The sequence below is a fragment of the Eucalyptus grandis genome, chromosome 7, assembly GCF_016545825.1.
Source record: "Eucalyptus grandis isolate ANBG69807.140 chromosome 7, ASM1654582v1, whole genome shotgun sequence".
Taxonomy (NCBI): Eukaryota; Viridiplantae; Streptophyta; class Magnoliopsida; order Myrtales; family Myrtaceae; genus Eucalyptus; species Eucalyptus grandis.
The window spans coordinates 24,890,492-24,914,196 of NC_052618.1; the positions used below are offsets into that span (position 1 = coordinate 24,890,492).

Here is a 23,705-nt window from a genome sequence, read left to right on the forward strand (position 1 = left end):
GGATCACTTAAGTGCCACTCCAGTGAAAATCCTACCAAAATACCGACGTGGCGATTTTCCGGTGAAATAAATGCAAACGACATCGTTTTGATGCTGACGTGGTAAAAAATTAATAAAAGTAAATTTAAAAGTAAATTTATTTAAAACATTTAAAAATAAAAATACTAATACTAAGACAATTAAATAAATAAATAAATAATTTTTTTTCTTTTACAAAAACAGGAAGGGGCGATTGAGGGCGAGCCCTTCACGCGTCGCCTCCCCGCCGCCGCTGGGAAGCGGGGGCCCGGCGATGGAGGGAGGAGGGTCGGCCGAGGTCGCCGAGCCTTGCCTTCTTGGTAGCGGTGGGGAGGCAACGATGGCGAGGGCTTAGCCCTTAGTCACCCCATTTTAATTTTAATTTTAATTTTTTTAATATTTGTATTTTTATTTTTAAATGTTTTAAAGAAATTTAGTTTTAAATTTAATTAAATTAATTTTTATATTATTTTTTACCACGTCAGCACTAAAACGACGTCGTTTTCATATCGTCTAGTCACGTCGGGATGTAAACGATGCCATTTTGCAATTATTTCGCTAGTAAATCGCAACGTCGCATTTTGGTCGATTTTCTGAGTGGCACTTAAATAATCCATTTTGCTCCCATTTTGGCACTTAAGTATCACTTTCCTAACTTTAGGCACTTAAGTGTCCCTTCGTATCAAGTTTTGATACTTGGGATTGTACTTCTCCCACTTATTAACAATCAATTTTAAAGACTATTTTTTACCTAACTTGTCAGAATCCTAGAGAGTTTTTGGAGCCATGTTGAAAGCATAAGAAGTGGGTGTCATAGAGAACCATCTAAGCCTTGTTTGGTATTCCGAACCGTGACCGGATTTCGATGGAAAAAGAATGCTAGATTTATTAAAAATATGTTATAAAATAAATTTATTAAAGAATGTGTAGGATTATAAGCGACCCTTTAAACAAGTGGGCCTCAAACAACAAACAAATAGTGTGACATATTATTTAATAAATCAATTTTCAGCTATAGTAAATCTAGTTTTTTCTAATGAGAATAAAGTCATATTCCTTTAATTCATCGTGTTTGGTAGCATGGAATGAAGAGGAGAGATATCAAAGTTCGAAATAAAACTGTCATAGTATATTTTCTTTTCATGAGGGCTAGGTGAAAATGAAAGATGGTTAATGGAAATGGTTGAGTAGACATTACACGTGATAACCTAATAAACAGACAAACAATCGAGATTTTATTCAGAGAATAAAATTTGATACGATGGGATATGCATTTTTTATATATGTAATATGGCAAGTCTTATAATAATTTACACATTCAAAACTGTGAATCATATTTTAAGCCTCAAAGTGATACTAAATGCTAGAATTAGAGAATCATTACTATTTCTTTTCCTTACTTTTTTTTAATTCAGTTTTTATTTTATTTTTTCATTCCCAAATCGCAAGGGTTCTATATCGTTTCATGAGCAATACATCAATCCCTTTCTATATTTAATTTAGTTTGACATTTGGGTGCTCGTTATTTATCATATTGATGTTATGTGTTATTTTTACCTGGTCAATTTGCGAAACATATTCAAAATTTCAAAGTCTTTACTAATTGCAGATTGCTTTATATGTCTATTGAAGTGGGAACAAAACGGGCCTACAAGGAGTCCTCGACTGGTAGTCTGATTGATTCGTTGTAGTCCTGATTGACGTTTCGAGCTCTTATCACCCAGGTTTTTTGACCAATTCTTCATATGATCAAGCCGATGATGGACTGAGGAGAATTCAATATACTATGCTTCTACTACACCTGTAGTTTACACATACATTAACTAAATTGCGGCAGTAATAATTTATTTTTTTAGTAAATCATGTCTTGAATTTGAACTGTTTATTTAACTTGACCCGGTTAGGTAACTGTCAAGTTTGACAGCACAATAAAATTCAAGAGTTGGACTCGCCTGGGGGGTGAAAAAGGTCTTTTATGAAAGAAGACAAAAACAAAGTGAAACATACCTAGGTCATGTTTTCGCCTCATACTCCTGCTCGTCCCTTTCTCCTTGAAGTCCAGCCGCAAGTGGGCTCCCCACATTAACAAGGGATTTGATGGCCACACATTAAAGTTCCTTGAGAGACGCGTCGCCAACAAATGGCCGCGCGGAGATAGCACGTACGTGGCCGTGGCAGAGCCGGAACATCCGATGGAATTGTGCCTTGAGTATTACATCCATTTAAATTATTTAATTATGAATATTTTGGATTTGGATTTAATGTATGTGTAAAAAATACTCGAATTTGCAAGGGATTGTAACTTGAATTCTTCCATTTTTATTAAATTATTTACAGTCCATAAATGCAGGCATCGACACCCAGTACTAAATCGTAAATTCTTGACATCCGTTATTATTCTTTATTTATTTTCTTTGGCTTTTCATATTAACGTAAATTGCACCATCATGAATGACGTGTGCACCAATATACTATAACACTTTTTGATGTGGACAGAGATTAATCGTTAAAGACTCAAGCAGATATGGCTGTTAATAAATATCTAGAACGGTAGACCGGTATGAATTATTAGTAACAAATAGAAGAGTGTGGCTAGTTACGTAAGTCTTGTCGTTATCCTGCATGTCATGTCAGAAAGCTTCATTAAGAAGTTGACCTGACATGGAAAAAACAATAGGTGTTGAAAAAAGGTATGGTTTCACATTTTAGACGGTGATAGTGTTACAATAAAACAATCTCCCAATAAATAAATAAAAAACATAATATAAAATTAATGAATATAATGTAACAAAATCAAATGCAGCCATTATTAATCTAACGAATGAGAAGATGTCTTTTCGTGAGTGTAAATCTTCATCACTCTCCCTATGATATATGTGATGGATATGTTTTTTTTTTCTCTCTTCAATTTTGTGGAAATAGCAAATGTGTGAAATGGAATTCATTCATTCTCCCTAGAACTACCAAATATCAACCTTTAATCAAGATTTAATATATGGATTCTACATGCCTAGTTGTCAAAAATATATTGCCCATAATAGATTTTACTAAATTGGGCATGTATCAAATATTAGATTATTGACTTAATAAGCCACATTAATGGGTTAAATCTTGTCAAGTCCAACAAATATAGAAATATATTCTACATACCTAGTTGTCAAAAATATATTCCGTGAAACGAAAATTAGAAAATCCATAAAACATTTTTCTGGAAATTGTTTTTCACAAAACGAACAAAGTCTTAGGGTATATTTGATTCGTTTAAATCAATAATTTGAAAAACAAATTCCTAATAATAATTGATTGTATGGCTTACAAAGTAAATTAACGAAAAATATTTTCATCATCAAACGAAAATACTCAGACATATATTGTTGTTGATAATAAACATATTTTCCAATTGAATAATTTCTCTAAGTGATACGAAGGGAGTGCTATTTCCAAAACGTATTTAGCTAAAACACACCCATTCTATGTTAATTGAACAAATTAGCCTTCAACTTCTTAAGCACGTATTGATACTTAATAACACATTTTTAGGGAAAGATAATTTATGAGTTGCTACTTTCCTATCTCGATATAAATGGGGATGGAAACGATTTGGAATTCAATACAGAGGTCGCAGCTATGGTCGAGACGAAGATGAGTATTGTGATGAAACCCTCGATCGGAATGTGTATGGTGCACGGCAAGGGAGAGGCCGTCATGGTGGGGATGGCGGTCGGTGGAATCGCGAATGGGAAGATGGAGTAATTATGACATTTGGTGGCTAAGTAATCCCCTTCAGCCGCCCATACGAATTTCTTCTCAAATCTTCACAAACCACTTCATTTTGATTGCCAAAAATGCCATGGCAACAGCCCACACGAATTTCCCTCCAATTCTTCACATAACAAATCAAATTGGTGGCCAAAAATCCAATTAAGGGTGCCCATCCGAATTTCCCAAATTCCTTTTTGTCCAATTTGATTTTTCCGCAAAATTCCCGGCTCAATGGAATTTTCCCAAAAGATAAGACGAGGTCCTAAAATAAATTGTGACACGCTCGAACGTTTCGATTCCCGAAATCGAAGTCAATTTCGTGGTTAAAATCAACCGGACGCGAATTTAGTACAATCTAACCTACCGGGTAGCTTTTAGGGATTTTATCACGATTATATCCCTTAACGGCTTCACCTAATAGGTTAGTTAGCTCGTGAGTGATCAGCTCAGAGAGAAAATTGACCATAAGCGCGTTGACAAAAAGCCCATTTTATTTTATCGATACGGGGTCGAAATTCAGGATGTCGCATGTAAAGTTTAGCGGATTAATCTTGAGTACAAGAGCACCTACGAATTTATTTCCAAAATATTTGAAAAAAAATGGATTACTCTAAATTGTTTCAAAAAAGAGGAATTATTGATGTAGCTTTGGCCATGGGGCAAGGATTAGGAACTGACACCCGAACCCCTAGAGTGCAAAAAGTTGGCACAAATGGACACTTAAGTGCCAAAATCGGAGCAAATTGGATCACTTAAGTGCTACGGGCGATAAAATCTGGCCAAAAAGCGAACGTGGCAATTTTCCAGCGAGCTGCGCACAAAATGATGTCATTTTGCATGCTGATGTGGCTAAAACAGTGTCAAAACGACATCGTTTTTGTATGTGGTTTGCTTAGTCAGCCTTCTAGCAAACCACATAAGTGAAAAAATTAATAAAAAAAAGCAATGTAGGATTTCCGGTGAGGTTTGCCGGATGTGGCACTCAAGTATCCATTTTTCATAGAAAGTGCCACTTTTGTAAGTTTTGACACTTAAGTATCCCTTTATGCCAACTTTTAACACTTGAAGAGCCCCCGGAGTAAATTGTTTTAGCTATGCAATCACAACCACCAGTTAATTTTAGTGTAATTATAGAATACATTTGTGGTCTGAACCTTTTTTTCTACACAGTGTTTCATCCATCCTTGATTTGATAAAAGTAAGAGAATGAGAAATTAAATCTCTTAGATTAAGGATTGTTGAGACCCCTTCTTTAAATTTATGTTTTCACTGACAATATATGCCCTAATTTTGCTTAATTTTAAAGCACCTACACAAAATTTGGGATTGATTGTTGAGATAATTATTGAAAAACCAAGAAAGAATGGGTCATATTTTTCTTGTCCTCAAACCAAACCTTTGACTAATAAGTTATATTAACATGGACATCGTCATATGCAAACTTAACTGAAAAAAAAAAATGTAACAGAGGCCCATATTTATAACTCAACATTCAAAGGTTTAGTGATGGAGAAAAACACGGCCCAAAATGATTTACTTCTGAAGTGAATACCCTGAAAAAAATTTCGTTTATTTTATTGTACCTACAAATGGAGATATCAAAATAAAAAGAAAGTTTGGATTAAAAAAGTAAAAAGAAAGCAAAAAAATACTTACTCTCTAAACTTAATCAATATCTTGAGTTTCTTTTTTGCCTAATCGAATTCTTGAACTACATATTTTTTTTCTTTCATATTGATCTTGCCGTTAGAAAAATAAACGGCCATCAATATGATGTTAAGTGCCATGCTAGCATCCTACGTCGAAGTGACGGTTACGTCTTATGCCTCATTTATCTAACTTACCACTAGATCAGACGATTGAGGAGTTTGCAAAAAGGGAGCTTCTATCCTCTAACTCTCTTTAAGCGAAAGGAAAAAAGATTTTTTTTGAGACAATTTCTAAACCAAACAATGAGTGTTTAAATTACCTCTTGTCTGCCTTAACTTTAGTCTTCATAGCAAAATGGCTTTTGAGAAGGGGGAGAAAAAGAAAATAAAATAACCAAACTGACAAAATCTACCTATCTTGGTCGGGCCCCACCCCGATGTGGCCTTAATTTTGCACTTACTAGTAATTATAACCCTATGTTGATGTTTATTCTGTACAGTTCCTCCTTTCCAAATTCAAGTGCTTTTCACTTCCAATTGTAAAGTGAGACCTAAATTCCCAAGTTGGTGTCGAACTTAAAGGAACATTTCGATATTGTATATGATAAATACTAGCATCTCAAATGAAGTTCCCTATTAGCTTACCTAAAATTTTATCCAAAATTGAATGATTGGATCTTTCAGGCAATATGCTCGTAACATATCCTAAATTATTGAAAAAAATAAGCCACTATGTGGGTTAGGATCTCGTTTGAATCCCTGCGTGGTGCTTAGCGCTCAGTGCTCATGTAGTCTGCTATTGACTTGTATGTCTTCTCCATCACAGAATTGCTTACCAACATTAAAGTTCGTGCTCTTTTGTCACATTCACAGGTAGAATGATGGAAAGAAACACTGTGCACAATGTTGACTATGACTGGGTCACGTATGAAGCGATCATCCAACTTGTCAACATTTAGCAGCGGAGTCATTAAATGACTTCCGCCGCTGGATAAGCCGCCCACACGGGGAAATGCGAACCACAGAAAGGAGCGCATTGGATAAGGCCAAGCGTGTACGCGATGATAGCGGGTGAAAGGGCACGAGCCCTAATTGCAACCAATGCTAATGCACGATTGCCAGAGTGTCGCCTGAACAACCCGAAGACCCCAAGAAAGACTAACATTGATGCAGTGATGGCTAGCAAAGCCTAAATTCTTAGCAGTAGGGTCCATCGACTTTCGAGCTTATCCGCGTGGCTGCAGCGCTTCCTCTGCTCGTCCGACTATCTGGAGCCAAAGAACATGGATTCGTCCATGATCATCGACTCTCTCTCTCTCTCTCTCTCTCTCTCTCTCTCTCTCTCAAGAGAGCCGAGAAAATGGTGCACCGATGCCAGTGATGACGAAGGATCTTTTATACTTATTATAGTATGACGGGGGAATGAATGTGCAGTGACTACCATATAGGTGATGCTCTGAGGTTCCCTTTTACTGATGCAGCTTTGGCCGAGTGTCGAGAATTAGGAACTCCTGAAGTAAATTAATTTAGCAAAGCAATTAGAATCATTACTTAATTTTAGAGTAGTTATACAATGCATAACCAATATAATTTTTTTTTCTAAACATAGTATTATCCATTCTTGATTTGATAATATGAGAAGTTAAAACTCTCAATCAAGGATGGTTGAAATCGCTTATTTAAAGTTACCTTTACATTAGTAACATATCCGAATTTTTGCTTAATTTTAGAAGCACCTACACAACAATTGGGATGGATTGTTATGGTCATTCTTGAAATGCCAACATAGAATGGGTTGTTATTTCCTTGTTCTCGAACCAAACATCAAATTGGTAGATTATATTAACATGAACATCACCTACATGCAAATTTAATAAAAACATAATGTAAGAGATTGCCATTTGTATAACTCATCAGCAAGAGGTTTAGTGATGGAGGAAAATAAACTAATTTACTTTCCAAGTGAATACCTTGAAAATTTTTATGTTTAATAGATTGCACCGGCAGAGTTATCGAAGCAATAAAAAGTGGTGGAGGCACCAGTAGAGGTGAGCATGGTCCGGGTTGGACCGATCCACCCCCTAATCCTAGGACCAACCCGTACAGTACCGGTCCTCAATTTTTGGGACCGAGGACCGAACTGACCCAATGGGTTCGGTCCGGTTCAAGGTCAACCTAGACCAATCGATAACTTTTTATATCATTTTTGTACTCCTTAAAAAAAAAACGATTGAGGATCAAACTGACCCAATGAGTTCGGTCCGGTTTCAAGGTCAATTAAGGACTAACCAATAATTTTTTATTTCATTTTTTCTACTTTTTGAAAGTGCAACCGAGGATCGTACCGACCCAATGGGTTCAATGATAAGCAAGGTCAACTAAGAAATGCAAGCGGTGAGGGTCAAGTGGGATGAGCGTCGAACAAAATGAGCGTCGAATGTCGAGCGGGGAGCAACAATCCAAGCGAGCATTGAGTGGCGAGCAACACGAGTGACCCAAAGCAAGGGAGGCAAGTGTCGGGTGGCAAGCGGAGAAGTTGTTTCTTTCGACTTTGGCAAATTGAAGACTAAGAGGACAACTAAGATAGAAGAGAATGAATACTAGAGGAGGATGCCATAGTGAGTTGTTTATACCTTTTTGGATGCCGTGAAAACTCCTCACAAAAATATTTTCCTCCTTCATAAATAATGACTATTTACTCCATAAAATACATTAAAAATCTAAATTATTAAAGAATACTGTAAAATTACTTTAATTCATCTCTAAAGAAATGTTTAATATTGTTGACGTCGTTTATTCTAAGGTTTTCTTTATATAAAAGAATTATAGATAATATATATATATATATATATATATATATTCAGGGTTGATCCGGATTGGACCGATTCGGAACTCTCAGAACCGAGGACTGACCCGCACAATGCTGGTCTAGAAATTCTAGGACCGAGACCGAGAACTGACACGCCTCTCAGGGGAACCACCCGGGACTGGTAGAGTTGGGTCAGTCCAAGGTCGGTTCAGGGTTAACCCTGGACTAATGCTCACCCCTAGGCACCAGTACTCCTCAAACTTTTGCAAAAGTAATCACCTTTTGGAAATTCTATTTTGTCCCATTGTAATATATACTTTTGCACCAGTACTCCTCAAACTGTGCACCAGTACTCCTCATACTTTTGCAAAAGTAATCCGCTTTTGGAATTTCATTTTTTTTCAATTGGATTTATGGACTATATACCTTTTTGTTTAAATTGATCCTGCAGTTAAAAAAAAAAAAATCAACGGACACGCCAAAATGGCTATTGATTTGCTATTAAAATGCCGAGATGCCTCATTTACCTACGTTAACTAATCACTAGATCAGACGATCAAAGAGTTTGCAAACAGAAAGCTTCTATCCTCCACCACGCTTTTAAGCAAAAGGAAGTAAGATTCTAATTGGAAAATTTTCCATAAGGGCATCTTCCCCTCGTTGTCTAAACCAAACCACAAGTGTCGAATCTACCCTCTCGTGTCTACTTTGCATTTGGTCTTAATAGCAGAATGGGTTTTGAGAAGGAAAAAGAAAATGCAAATAAACAAACTATTTGATTATTGCTCGAAGTTTCCCGTGGAATTTGATATAGGCACAAGTTTATGATTATTGTGATGTTCTAAGTGTTTGTGGAGACTTGAAGGTAGAGACGGACTCTCGGAGAATGCAAGAAGATGGCCTGCTTAGCGCTTGGGCAACCCAAGTAACTCATTAAGCACTTATTAACGAGTGCCGGACACCTGGAATGCCAAAATTTGGCATAGATAGACATTTAAGTGCCAAAAGTTAGGAAAATGACACTAAAGTGCCAAAATCAGAGCAAAACGGATCACTTAAGTACCATTCCGACGAAAATCTTGCCAAAATGCTGATGTGGCGATTTTCTGGCGAAATAAATGCAAAACGAAGTCGTTTTGATGCGACGTGGTAAAAAATTAATATAAAAATTAATAAAATTAAATTTAAAACTAAATTTATTTAAAACATTTAAAAATACAAATACAAATAATAAAAAATTAAATATATATATTTTTACAAAAAAAAAAAAAAAAAAAAGGAATGGGCGACCGAGGGTTGAGTCCTCCCGCCGCCGGCGGAAGGTAGGGCCCGGTGATGGAGGGAGGAGGGTCGGCCGGGATCGCCGGACCCCGCCTTCCCGCCGATGGTAGGGAGGCAGCGGCGGCAAGGGCTCAGCCCTCACCACACCCCTTCTTTATTTTATTTTATTTTTAAAATTTTTTAAAATTTGTTTTTTAATTTTTAAATGTTTTAAAAATTATAGTTTTAAATTTATTTAATTATTTTTTATATTATTTTTTACCACGTCGCACCAAAACGACGTCGTTTCGTATTGTCTAGCCACGTTAGCATGCAAAATGGTCATTTTGCAATTATTTCACCGGTAAATCGCAACGTCGGTATTTTGGCTGGATTTTCACTAGAATGGCACTTAAGTAATTCATTTTGCTCCGATTTTGGCATTTAAGTGTTACTTTCCTAAATTAAAGCACTTAAGTGTCCCTCCATACCAAGTTTTGGCACTTGGGCTGTACTTCTCCCACTTATTAACAATCAATTTTGAAGACTATTTTGTACCTAACTTGTCGGAATCCTAGAGAGTTTTTGGGAGCCATGTTGAAAGCATAAGAAGTGGGTGTCATAGAGAACCATCTAAGCCTTGTTTGGTATTCCGAACTGTGACCGGATTTCGATGGAAAAAGAATGCTAGATTTATTAAAAATATGTTATAAAATAAATTTATTAAAGAATGTGTAGGATTATAAGCGACCCTTTAAAAAGTGGGCCTCAAACAACAAACAAATAGTGTGACATATTATTTAACAAATCAATTTTCAGCTATAGTAAATCTAGTTTTTCTAATGAGAATAAAGTCATATTCCTTTAATTTATCGTGTTTGGTAGCATGGAATGAAGAGGAGAGATATCAAAGTTCGAAATAAAACTGTCATAGTATATTTTCTTTTCATGAGGGGTTAGGTGAAAATGAACGATGGTTAATGGAAATGGTTGAGTAGACATTACACGTGATAACCTAATAAATAGACAAACAATCGAGATTTTATTCGGAGAAGAAAATTTGATATGATGGGATATGCATTTCTTATATATGTAATTTGGCAAGTCTTATAATAATTTACACATTCAAAACTGTGAATCATATTTTAAGCCTCAAAGTGATACTAAATACTAGAATTAGAGAATCATTACTATTTCTTTTCCTTACTTTTTTTTTTTAATTCAGTTTGTTTTATTCTTATTTTTGCATTCCCAAATTGCAAGGGTTCTATATCGTTTCATGAGTAATACATCAATCCCTTTCTATATTTAATTTAGTTTGACATTTGGGTGCTCGTTATTTATCATATTGATGTTATGTGTTATTTTTACCTGGTCAATTCGCGCATCATATTCAAAATTTCAAAGTCTTTGCTAATTGCGGATTGCTTTATATGTCTATTGAAGTGGGAACAAAACGGGCCTACAAGGAGTCCTCGACTGGTAGTCTGATTGATTCGTTGTAGTCCTGATTGACATTTTGAGTTCTTTTCGCCCAGGTTTTTTGACCAATTCCTCATATGATAAAGCTAATGATGGACTGGGGAGAATTCAATATACTATGCTTATACTACGCTATATTTTACACATACATTAATTAAATTGCAGCAGTAATAATTTATTTTTCTATTAAATTATGTCTTGAATTTGAACTATTTATTTAACTTGACCCGGTTAGGCATATGTCAAGTTTGACAACACAACAAAATTCAAGAGTTGGACTCGCCTGGGGTGAAAAAGGTCTTTATGAAAGAAGACAAAACGAAAGTGAAACAGACACAGGTCATGTTTTCGGCTGAATCTCCTGCTCGTCCCTTTCTCCTTGAAACCCAACCGCAAGTGGGCTCCTCCAGCGGGAGTGGGAGCCACACATTAACAAGTGATTTGATGGCCACACATTAAAGTTCCTTGAGAGACGCGCCGCCAGCAAATGGCCGGGTGGAGATAGCACGAACGTGGCCCTGGCAGAGCCGGAACATCCGATGTAATTGTGCCTTGAGTATTATATCCATTTGAATTATTTAATTATGAATATTTTGGATTTGGATTTAATGTATGTGTAAAAAATACTCGAATTTGCAAGGGATTGTAACTTGAATTCTTCCATTTTTATTAAATTATTTACAGTCCATAAATGCAGGCATCGACACCCAGTACTAAATCGTAAATTCTTGACATCCGTTATTATTCTTTATTTATTTTCTTTGGCTTTTCATATTAACGTAAATTGCACCATCGTGAATGACGTGTGCACCAATATACTATAACACTTTTTGATGTGGACAGAGATTAATCGTCAAAGACTCAAGCAGATATGGCTGTTAATAAATATCTAGAACGGTAGACCGGTATGAATTATTAGTAACAAATAGAAGAGTGTGGCTAGTTACGTAAGTCTTGTCGTTATCCTGCATGTCATGTCAGAAAGCTTCATTAAGAAGTTGACCTGACATGGAAAAAACAATAGGTGTTGAAAAAAGGTATGGTTTCACATTTTAGATGGTGATAGTGCTACAATAAAACAATCTCCCAATAAAAAAAAAAAAAAAAAAAAAACATAATATAAAATTAATGAATATAATGTAACAAAATCAAATGCAGCCATTATTAATCTAACGAATGAGAAGATGTCTTTTCGTGAGTGTAAATCTTCATCACTCTCCCTATGATATATGTGATGGATATGTTTTTTTTCTCTCTTTCAATTTTGTGGAAATAGCAAATGTGTGAAATGGAATTCATTCATTCTCCCTAGAACTACCAAATATCAACCTTTAATCAAGATTTAATATATGGATTATACATGCCTAGTTGTCAAAAATATATTGCCCATAATAGATTTTACTAAATTGGGCATGTATCAAATATTAGATTATTGACTTAATAAGCCACTTTAATGGGTTAAATCTTGTCAAGTCCAACAAATATAGAAATATATTCTACATACCTAGTTGTCAAAAATATATTCCGTGAAACGAAAATTAGAAAATCCATAAAACATTTTTCTAGAAATTATTTTTCACAAAACGAACAAAGTCTTAGGGTATATTTATTCGTTTAAATCAATAATTTGAAAAACAAATTCCTAATAATAATTGATTGTATGGCTTACAAAGTAAATTAATGAAAAATATTTTCATCATCAAACGAAAATACTCAGACATATATTGTTGTTGATAATAAACATATTTTCCAATTGAATAATTTCTCTAAGTGATACGAAGGGAGTGCTATTTCCAAAACGTATTTAGCTAAAACACACCCATTCTATGTTAATTGAACAAATTAGCCTTCAACTTCTTAAGCACGTATTGGTACTTAATAACACATTTTTTAGGGAAAGATAATTTATGAGTTGCTACTTTCCTATCTCGATATAAATGGGGATGGAAACGATTTGGAATTCAATACAGAGGTCGCAGCTATGGTCGAGACGAAGATGAGTATTGTGATGAAACCCTCGATCGGAATGTGTATGGTGCACGGCAAGGGAGAGGCCGTCATGGTGGGGATGGCGGTCGGTGGAATCGCGAATGGGAAGATGGAGTAATTATGACATTTGGTGGCCAAGTAATCCCCTTCAGCCGCCCATACGAATTTCTTCTCAAATCTTCACAAACCACTTCATTTTGATTGCCAAAAATGCCATGGCAACAGCCCACACGAATTTCCTCCAATTCTTCACATAACAAATCAAATTGGTGGCCAAAAATCCAATTAAGGGTGCCCATCCGAATTTCCCAAATTTCTTTTTGTCCAATTTGATTTTTCCGCAAAATTCCCGGCTCAATGGAATTTTCCCAAAAGATAAGACGAGGTCCTAAAAATAAATTGTGACACGCTCGAACGTTTCGATTCCCGAAATCGAAGTCAATTCCGTGGTTAAAATCAACCGGACGCGAATTTAGTACAATCTAACCTACCGAGTAGCTTTTAGGGATTTTATCACGATTATATCCCTTAACGGCTTCACCTAATAGGTTAGTTAGCTCGTGAGTGATCGGCTCGAGAAAATTGACTATAAGCGCGTTGACAAAAGCCCATTTTATTTTATCGAGACGGGGTCGAAATTCGGATGTCGCATGTAAAGTTTAGCGGATTAATCTTGAGTACAAGAGCACCTACGAATTTATTTCCAAAATGTTTGAACAAAAAAATTGATTACTCTAAATTGTTTCAAAAAGAGGGATTATTGATGTAGCTTTGGCCATGGGGCAAGGATTAGGAACTGACACCCGAACCCCTAGAGTGCAAAAAGTTGGCACAAATGGACACTTAAGTGCCAAAATTTACGAAAGTGACACTTAAGTGCCAAAATCGGAGCAAAATGGATCACTTAAGTGCTACGGGCGATAAAATTTGGCCAAAAAGCGAACGTGGCAATTTTCCAGCGAGCTGCGCGCAAAATGATGTCATTTTGCATGCGATGTGGCTAAAACGGTGTCAAAACGACATCGTTTTTGTGTGTGGTTTCTGAGTCAGCCTTCTAGCAAACCACATAAGTGAAAAAATTAATAAAAAAATGCAATGTAGGATTCCCGGTGAGGTTCACCAGATGTGGCACTCAAGTATCCATTTTTTATAGAAAGTGGCACTTAAGTGCCACTTTCGTAAGTTTTGACACTTAAGTATCTCTTTATGCCAACTTTTGACACTTGAAGAGCCCTTGGAGTAAACTATTTTAGCTATGCAATCACAACCACCAGTTAATTTTAGTGTAATTATAGAATACATTGGTGGTCTGAACCTTTTTTTCTACACACTGTTTCATCCATCCTTGATTTGATAAAAGTAAGAGAATGAGAAATTAAATCTCTTAGATTAAGGATTGTTGAGACCCCTTCTTTAAATTTATGTTTTCACTGACAATATATGCCCTAATTTTGCTTAATTTTAAAGCACCTACACAAAATTTGGGATTGATTGTTGAGATAATTCTTGAAAAACCAAGAAAGAATGGGTCATATTTTTCTTGTCCTCAAACCAAACCTTTGACTAATAAGTTATATTAACATGGACATCGTCATATGCAAACTTAACTGAAAAAAAAAAAAAAATGTAACAGAGGCCCATATTTATAACTCAACATTCAAAGGTTTAGTGATGGAGAAAAACACAGCCCAAAATGATTTACTTCCGAAGTGAATACCCTGAAAAAATTTTCGTTTATTTTATTGTACCTACAAATGGAGCTATCAAAATAAAAAGAAAGTTTGGATTAAAAAAAGTAAAAATAAAGCAAAAAAAAAATACGTACTCTCTAAACTTAATCAATATCTTGAGTTTCTTTTTTGCCTAATCGAATTCTTGAACTACATATTTTTTTTCTTTCATATTGATCCTGCCGTTAGAAAAATAAACGGCCATCAATATGATGTTAAGTGCCATGCTAGCATCCTATGTCGAAGTGACGGTTACGTCTTATGCCTCATTTATCTAACTTACCACTAGATCAGACGATTGAGGAGTTTGCAAAAAGGGAGCTTCTATCCTCCAACTCTCTTTAAGCGAAAGGAAAAAAGATTCTTTTTAGACAATTTCTAAACCAAACAATGAGTGTTGAAATTACCTCTTGTCTGCCTTAACTTTAGTCTTCATAGCAAAATGGCTTTTGAGAAGGGGGAGAAAAAGAAAATAAAATAACCAAACTGACAAAATCTACCTATCTTGGTCGGGCCCCACCCCGATGTGGCCTTAATTTTGCACTTACTAGTAATTATAACCCTATGTTGATGTTTATTCTGTACAGTTCCTCCTTTCCAAATTCAAGTGCTTTTCACTTCCAATTGTAAAGTGAGACCTAAATTCCCAAGTTGGTGTCGAACTTAAAGGAACATTTCGATATTGTATATGATAAATACTAGCATCTCAAATGAAGTTCCCTATTAGCTTACCTAAAATTTTATCCAAAATTGAATGATTGGATCTTTCAGGCAATATGCTCGTAACATATCCTAAATTATTGAAAAAAATAAGCCACTATGTGGGTTAGGATCTCGCTTGAATCCCTGCGTGGTGCTTAGCGCTCAGTGCTCATGTAGTCTGCTATTGGCTTGTATGTCTTCTCCATCACAGAATTGCTTACCAACATTAAAGTTCGTGCTCTTTTGTCACATTCACGAGTAGAATGATGGAAAGAAACACTGTGCACAATGTTGACTATGACTGGGTCACGGATGAAGCGATCATCCCACTTGTCAACATTTAGCAGCGGAGTCATTAAATGACCCCTTCCCACTTCCTCACTCCTCAGTGACAAGAAAGGAAAGAAAAAGGTGGGACTATCATCTCCTTTCGCAGATCGCCCAAACCCAACTAGCCGAAAACCGACTATCATAGTCGAGAAGCCATGCCCAATGAGTTCCTGTGCCCTGTTTTCAGGGTCTCCCATGGCCAGAGGAGATGAACAGTAAGGAAAATGAATAAAAGAAAAAAAGAAAACAATGAAAGATTGAAAAAAGGAATGAGAGAAGATTGAGAACATTAATAGTAAAAAAAGAAAAATCAAACAACTTATAAAATCTCTTAAAACCACGTCATTTTGAGAAGCCATGCGCCTGATGTTGCCAACCTTATCACGTAAAATAACTAGCATCATCATCAATTCCCTGCCTCAATTGGTTGAATGAACTATAATGAAAAATTATCAAAAAAATTAGGACTACATGGGTCAAAATAGAAAATTTATAATTGAATTGGTATCCATACAATAAATTTTGGATTTTTTGGGTAATTTTCAATGTATCAACTTTCTTCATTGGTCATTAAATATGTGCCCTAGAGGATAGTCTCTAATTACATAAAAATGCTGGATTTCATAAAATTGGTTCACAAAAGCGATATGTCGAAGTTGTTATTGATGCTTTAAAATAACTCACTTGTATAAAGAGCTATCAGTCCGAAGCGTCACATATATAAAAATTTAGTAAATTAGTTTTAATAAGTCAAGCACTGATCTAATAGCAGACGGGGTCATTGACTTTGTCTTGTGTTAAACGTATCCATTATTGCTTTGTTATAGTAATACTATATGATGCAATAAAAATACTAGTTCAAATCTCACTAGAGCAACGATTACCAAAGGTTAGGTCTACCGGACGCCCTTCCTCATTTTTTTTTTTTTCCTTTTTTTGGTCCGAAGGGTTTAGGAGACTTTGTCAATATTAGGCTTTGGTTATTCGCTTAAGAACGACAATTGACCGTCAGTGACTAAGCCATATATTTGACCTTCAACCTTAAATAGATTTTTTAATTGCTGTGTTATTAGGAAATAGATTGAACAAATTGAATACCGATCAATAAGAAGAAAATATTCCACAACAGCTCACATAAAATAGTCCATGATCTAGTTTCAATTTTATATAGATGAACACATATAGATATTTTTTGTTCCCCGAATTTAAAAAAAAAAAAAAAAGAAGAAATCCTTTTGGTAAATTTTTGTTCTCAAGAATAAAATTCTTTTTTTTTTTTCGGGTAAATTTGGAACAGAATCAACAAGTAAAAAAAAGTTGCTTCTTATTACCTAGAACAATTCATATAATCAAGTATAATTTTTCTTCTTTTCTCTTTTCATTTTTTCTTTTCTCCTTCTCTCTTTTTCTTCATTGGCCACTACCGGCCACCACCACTATAGTTGGCAACCAGCTAGGTGAGGTCTAGCAAGCTTGCTTGCCTTCCACGAGGCTTGGCCTTGTCATATTTGGGCAAGGCCCAACCAACGCAAGGTTGGGCCTTAAGGTTGACTATGCGCCACCAGGGCAAAGCGAGCCTTGCGGTGGCCAGGCGAGGTCCAACAAGTCCGACAAACTCACCGGACCTCGCCTAGCTAGTCATTGGCCATTACCTTGGCTGGCCACCGGCCACAAAGGCAGGAAGAAGAAGAGAAAGGAAAAAGAAAAATAAGAAATATATAATAAAAGTATTAAAAATTAAAAGAAACAAAAAAAATAAAATCTTACCAAACATATTTTTATCTCGAGAATAGAAATTTTGGATAGTTATCAAGTGTCTTCAAATACTTAGAAATAGTTCTCGAGAACGGAATAAAAAAATCATTTTTTAGCAAAAATTGTTCTTGAGAATAAAATGGTTACTAAACGATCCCTTACTTAGCTCTTGTGATTGCTCACCTTTGTAGTGTGGTAGCAATTTCTTCCTTCACAAGTTCATGGGTGGTTGATTCGCAAATAGATTATGTGATATAATATGTATATTTAAAATAAATCATGTAATCGATTTTATCTACATGACGAATATATACTAATTCAATGTAAATGACTTAGCAATTGAACTAATAAATCATGGGTGGTTTATTACTATTAGATGTAGGAAACATTAAGACATAATAAATCACTATAAAAGTGAAATAATGTGAAAGTGTTTTTTTCTTTGGTTAGTTGAAAGTAGATACGTTTATCTTGTGGAGTCTCTTCTTCTTCTTCTTCTTCTTCTTCTTCTTCTTCTTCTTCTTCTTCTTCTTCTTCTTCTTCTTTAGATACGTTTATCTTGTGGAGTCTCTTCTTCTTCTTCTTCTTCTTCTTCTTCTTCTTCTTCTTCTTCTTCTTCTTCTTCTTCTTCTTCTTCTTCTTCTTCTTCTTCTTCTTCTTCTTCTTCTTCTTCTTCTTCTTCTTCTTCTTCTTCTTCTTCTTCTTCTTCTTCTTCTTTAATATACCAAAAGTTAGTTAACAATTACTTTAGTGTTTCACTAAAAAAAAAAAAAAAACCACAAAAAAGGATAAAGAAATAGAAAAGACAATGTGATCCCTTTGTCATTCAGGCGTTGTCTAGCCGAAGGTTCCAACCAATACAGTCATTTCCAACCCTTTGGCGTGGTGGACTAACCAGGCCAAGTCAAAGTCCTCTAATTTCGCATAGAAACCCTAATCAAGCACAATATTGATAGGATTTTATGTCCTTATGAACAACGCAGCGTTCGCATTCTTCGTTCATACATAGCAATGTCGAGGATATTCGTTGTTCGATTCAGTACCTCTTTTCCCCAGCTCGAAAAGCTTGATCTATCCTCGAACGGATGATACTAGAGATGAACTCTTAGAGATAAGGGAGGAGTTCCCTTTTTCTAGACGCGATAATTAGAAAGAGAACGATCTCCAGCAACCTTTCAGTTTCTTGGATTTTTGCTTTTCTCAAGTATAAGTAAAATGTCAAAAGTTATTTTTTTATGATGGAAAACAAAAACAAGTTGCTTTTTTCATTGGTTTGAAACAAAAAGTCTAAAGTTGAACAAGCTGTAAATCACCTCTTTTCAAAAGAGAGACACATGACATTACAAATGCGGCAACATTTGAACATGGTTGTGAATGTTTCAACCATCTTGTGCTATGATGCGACGTGGGTTTGAGGAACGACAGCGATTGAGGATTAACGTCGCTCGTGCAAATTTACCGGAGGGGAATCGTAGGCAACTGCGGAGCTGTGGAGATTTTCCATTCTTTTAGTTAGTTGAATTTCCTTAATGGGAGAATTTAAAATTACCAGCCTTTGGCATAACTAATCGTTAGAAAAATGAAAACTAATATGGTTATGTTTTAGAAATGTAGAATGCAATAGGAAAAATTAAATATAGGTATTCAACTCTTAATGGACTGCATGAAATAAAGACATGGGGGAAAATCAGTGTCATACAAGAAAGCAGCAAGGGAAAATGATCGATTGATACTTAATTCGTTCAATCTAATCTCCTAATTAGTTTATTACATGATGTTTTAAACTTTGGTTGGCTCTTTACACAAGTTATATTCAATCATCAATAATAGCTTCACACGTTGCTCTTGTAAACTGTTTAATAAATCGGATTTTATAAAATTCCAGCATTTTTATATAATTAGAGATTATCCTTTAGAGCACATGTTTAATGACAAATGGAGGAAGTCTAATGGGATTGGTTTTGTCTGGAAAAATTGTTCAAAATGTCCTAAATTTAATATAAGGAGGTCACAATGTAATTCTAAATCTTTTGATAATTTTTCAATATGATTCATTCGGCTAATTTAAATCAACAATCCTTAATTTGCAATCTAATTAGTACCAACCATTCTACATTATAAGACTAGCAAGTTGATGTCTATGACTCCAAACAAAGTTATTTTAAGAAATTTTATAAGCTTTTTTTTTTTTTTTCTTTTTACCGTCAATGGTCTCAATCTTCAGTTTTGTTTTGTTTTGTTTTTTTTTTTAAAGCGTTTTACTGTTTTGATTTTTTTTTCTTATTCTTTTCCTTACTGTTCATCTTCTTCTTATTCTGCCCCACCATCACCGCACACTATTGGCAAGGCTTCACCGGGACCTCGGTGATGGCTGGCGACCCTTGCGTAGATCTGGGCTGGCCATGAAAACCCCGAAACAGGGCATAGGAACTCATCGGGCATGGCTTCTCGACTATGATGGTCGGTTTTATTCATTGGGTAGTTGGGTTCGGGCGACCCTGCGAAAGAAGATGATGGTCCCACCTGTTGAGCTAAGGGCCAACTTTTCTTTCGTTGGGCTCTGGGTGGTCAGCTTCGTTATGGCTTCTTCGAAATCCATTTTTGGAGACTGTTTCTTGTCACCGAGGAGTGAGGAAGTAAGAAGGGGTCATCTCTCTCTTCAGCTTCACTAACGTATACATTCATCATGATGACTGGAATTGAAGGAGTATTAGTGAAGCTGCACGAGTCGTGGGATGGAAGAAGAATCGGATTGTTTTGCAGATTGTTGCGGCAATGTTACTGAATGCTGAAACGCAGAAGAAGACAAGAGTCTTAATGGAGAGGGAGAGGTGGTGATGGTGACAGGAGGCGATTTGATGGTGTGAGGCGAGTGGGATTTCATTACTTCGCTTGCGGAAAAATGGAACCAAGCAGAGAGGAGAGATTAAAATTGCAGATATGGGCAAGGGCTGCGACCCGCCATTTCCGACGATGGTGCGGGCCACATAAAAAGATGATGAACAGTGATGTCTTCTTGGCAATGAAGTGGTGTGGAAAAGATAAGAAAAGAAAAGGAGAAATAAAAGAAAAAGTTCAGAAATTAAAAAAAAAAAAATGCTAAACCTGGCCATTTCAGTTCATTTCTTCTACGTCAGTTGTCAGCAATGCCAAGCTGGAGGAATTAATTTCAATCGTGTTCCTTTTTTTCCCTTTTTTCAAATCAAGAGACTAGTCATATTTTCAAATCAAGAGACTAGTCATATTTTCTAATCAAGAGGTTAGTTGTTGTGGAAGCACGTGTGAACTTTGTCAATTTTGTCTGCATAGAACCGTTCCACGGTCGATAGCAAGTTCTTCAACAAAGAAAAGTGCTCGGAACATGCCACGGACGCCTATATGTGCAGGTAACGACATCAAGGCACCAAAAAGCTGTGTTAACTCCTCAGTCTTTCCTCAACGAGAGTGGAACTTCACAGCTCAGATATGATTAATTTCAAGACCAGAGAGCTTCAATCACTCTTAGCCTTGGTTCTCTCTCTAGCCTTTGCCTTCACTGCTTCGGCATCGTCACAGGGCATCAATTTCAGCTTCCAGACTTTCAACGATAGTATCCTAAATTTCGAAGGCCATGCAAGTTATGATGGGAGCTTCATCCAACTTACGAGCACTGAACGCGAGATGCTCGATGGGAACGTGGGGTGGGCCACGTACCACAAGGCTATGCGCCTTTGGGATAAGGCGACCGGGAACGTGGCGGATTTCACCACCCATTTCACCTTTGTCATCAATTCGAGCAACAGCACGGATTTTGCCGATGGATTGACCTTCTTTCTTGTGCCCGAAGGGTCTGAATTACCAGGCAACTCGTCGGGAGGAAAACTTGGTCTTGAAGGTCTGCAACGCAGTCCGCCCAGCTCTCTTTTTTCATTTGTAGCCATTGAGTTCGACACTCACTACAATGCCGAATTCGATCCGAATTGTTCACATGTTGGTATAGACTTGAATGATCTCAAGTCCATAAATTCAACCTGCGTCGATTGGTTCAATGATAAAATCATGAATGGTGGGCAGATTAATGCTACGATAGCATACAATTCTAGCACGCAGAACTTGACCGTTCTCATGATAGACGCTGATGCCACGAGTACCAACATAAATTCCTCCGCCATCTATTATAAAGTCAACATGACAGAGTATTTGCTGAAGGAGTGGGTAAATTTCGGTTTCTCGGCTAGCACAGGTTTATATTTCGAGTTGCACACTATTGAGGCATGGGAATTCAGCTCTAACGTGCACGTGGCTGGAAAAAAGAGCAAGTCATGGCTGTGGTCTATCTTAGGCTCAGGTTCTTTCCTATTGTTCATTCTTGTTGGAGCCTTTATTTGGTTTCGTCACCGTTCGAAGAGCACGAGAACAGACATGAGTGGAGAAGAAGATCATCTAGCGATTGACGAAGAATTCAACCAAGTGTCAGGCCCCAAGAAATTCACCTACAAGGAATTGGTCGCGGCGACCGGTAATTTTGCAGTCGAACGGTTGCTTGGAGAAGGGGGCTTTGGTAGAGTATACGAGGGTTACTTGACCAGCATGAATGCTAATGTTGCAATCAAGAAGATTAACCCAGGGTCAAGACAAGGGATAAAGGAGTATGCTGCTGAAGTGATGACCATAAGCCGGCTACGACACAGAAACTTAGTCCAACTCATTGGATGGTGTCATGAGAAAAAGGAACTCCTCCTTATCTATGAGTTCATGTCTAATGGTAGCCTTGATTCTCATCTATTCAAAGATCGATCTTTCTTGCCATGGGAGAAGCGATACAAAATCGTGCAAGACATAGCCTTGGCATTGCTCTACCTCCATGAAGAATGGGAACAATGCGTTATACACCGGGATATAAAGTCTAGCAATATCATGCTCGATTTTGATTTTAATGCCAAAATAGGAGACTTTGGTTTGGCTAGGCTAGTTGACCATGCCAAAGGGTTACAAACGACGGTGCTGGCTGGAACCATGGGTTATATGGCTCCTGAATGTGTTTACACAGGTAAGGCTAGTAAGGAATCAGATGTCTATAGTTTTGGAGTTGTTCTATTAGAAATAACTTGTGGTAGAGAAGTCATCACGCCAAGGGCCGAGGAAGGCCGAGTCAGGCTTGTGGATTGGGTTTGGGAGCTATATGGAACTGAGAGGCTAATTGATGCGGCAGATCCGAAACTTGGTATCGATTTCGATTGGAAGCAACTGGAGTGCTTGATGGTTGTAGGGTTGTGGTGTGCTCATCCGGACTACACTAGTCGTCCTTCCATAAGAGAAGCATTAAACGTTCTCAACTTTAACGCTTTGGCACCCGTTCTCCCATCAAAATTGCCAGTCCCTACATACCTGGGGCCTCTATCCACATTCTCTACGGTATCGATTGCTTCGTCTCATGCCACCTCGACTAGCGGCATTGAACTCTCCCCATTTACTCCCTCTTTTGTATAATCCTCTTATTCAGCTTCCTCTACATTGCTCCAAAATATAGTATGAGTTCCTACTTTCAGTATATGTTTTCCTTGAAATTTTATTTCGGATATTATTTGCTTCATATAAATTTCTTCATCCCTTCATGTTTAAACTTCTATTTGATCTACGGGATTAAGTAAGGTAGTATGTATCTTCTTTGATGGTTTTATTATCTGTTATCAATATAATTATTGCTAAGTTATCAAAGAGTTGTTGGAAAAACTGGTGACTGGTGATTTTTTTTTTTGCCATTAATTATCAAAGAAACATTTAATTATATGGCTTAGCTTGAGATAAACATCCTTTAAGTAGTGATTAGGGCAATAAAAATTTGTTGAAGGTTGAACATAGGTCATGTTTAGATGCTCAACTAACAAATAGCCTGTCACAACTGATGGCGGTAATTGCGGACGTGGAAACTTAGCTTAGGGAGCGAGATAAAGGAATTACATTACTCTAGACTTGAGGTTCAAGATACTAAAACTTAACATAAACTATCATAAACCATATTCTGCGCATGCAAAGAGATCCGCATTGATGACCAGCGGATAGATTCACGGTGGCTCCTGCCAGCCTCCCGGTCGGTCCGTCGTTGGGCGGCTGAGAACAACGGGTGTAAAGATGGCTTCGAGATGGTTGCGAGGGTCAGGGTCCTTTGCGCGTCGCGATTGTAATAAGAGACTCAACTGGCAGCCCACTGTGTACTCTGGCAATTGGCCCTTGTTTTTG

At 36.7% G+C, this 23,705-nt stretch overlaps 1 protein-coding gene across 1 annotated transcript; it reads left to right on the forward strand.

The window, feature by feature from the left end:
* The first annotated feature begins 14,390 nt into the window (after nucleotides 1–14,390).
* On the forward strand, nucleotides 14,391–22,955 carry LOC120295998 (L-type lectin-domain containing receptor kinase IX.1-like). The gene is made up of 2 exons (XM_039317644.1): nucleotides 14,391–14,424; nucleotides 21,031–22,955. Exons 1-2 carry the CDS (start codon nucleotides 14,391–14,393, stop codon nucleotides 22,953–22,955), a joined length of 1,959 nt encoding a protein of 652 aa, XP_039173578.1.
* Nucleotides 22,956–23,705: the final 750 nt, after the last annotated feature.

Excerpts from the sequence above, each read along its gene's own strand:
- LOC120295998 (XM_039317644.1), top strand. The coding sequence starts at position 14,391 with ATGTTTTCACTGACAATATATGCCCTAATTTTGC. Across the intron at positions 14,425-21,030 it reads AATATATGCCCTAATTTTGC|CATCGTCACAGGGCATCAAT; the intron begins TTAATTTTAAAG and ends TCACTGCTTCGG.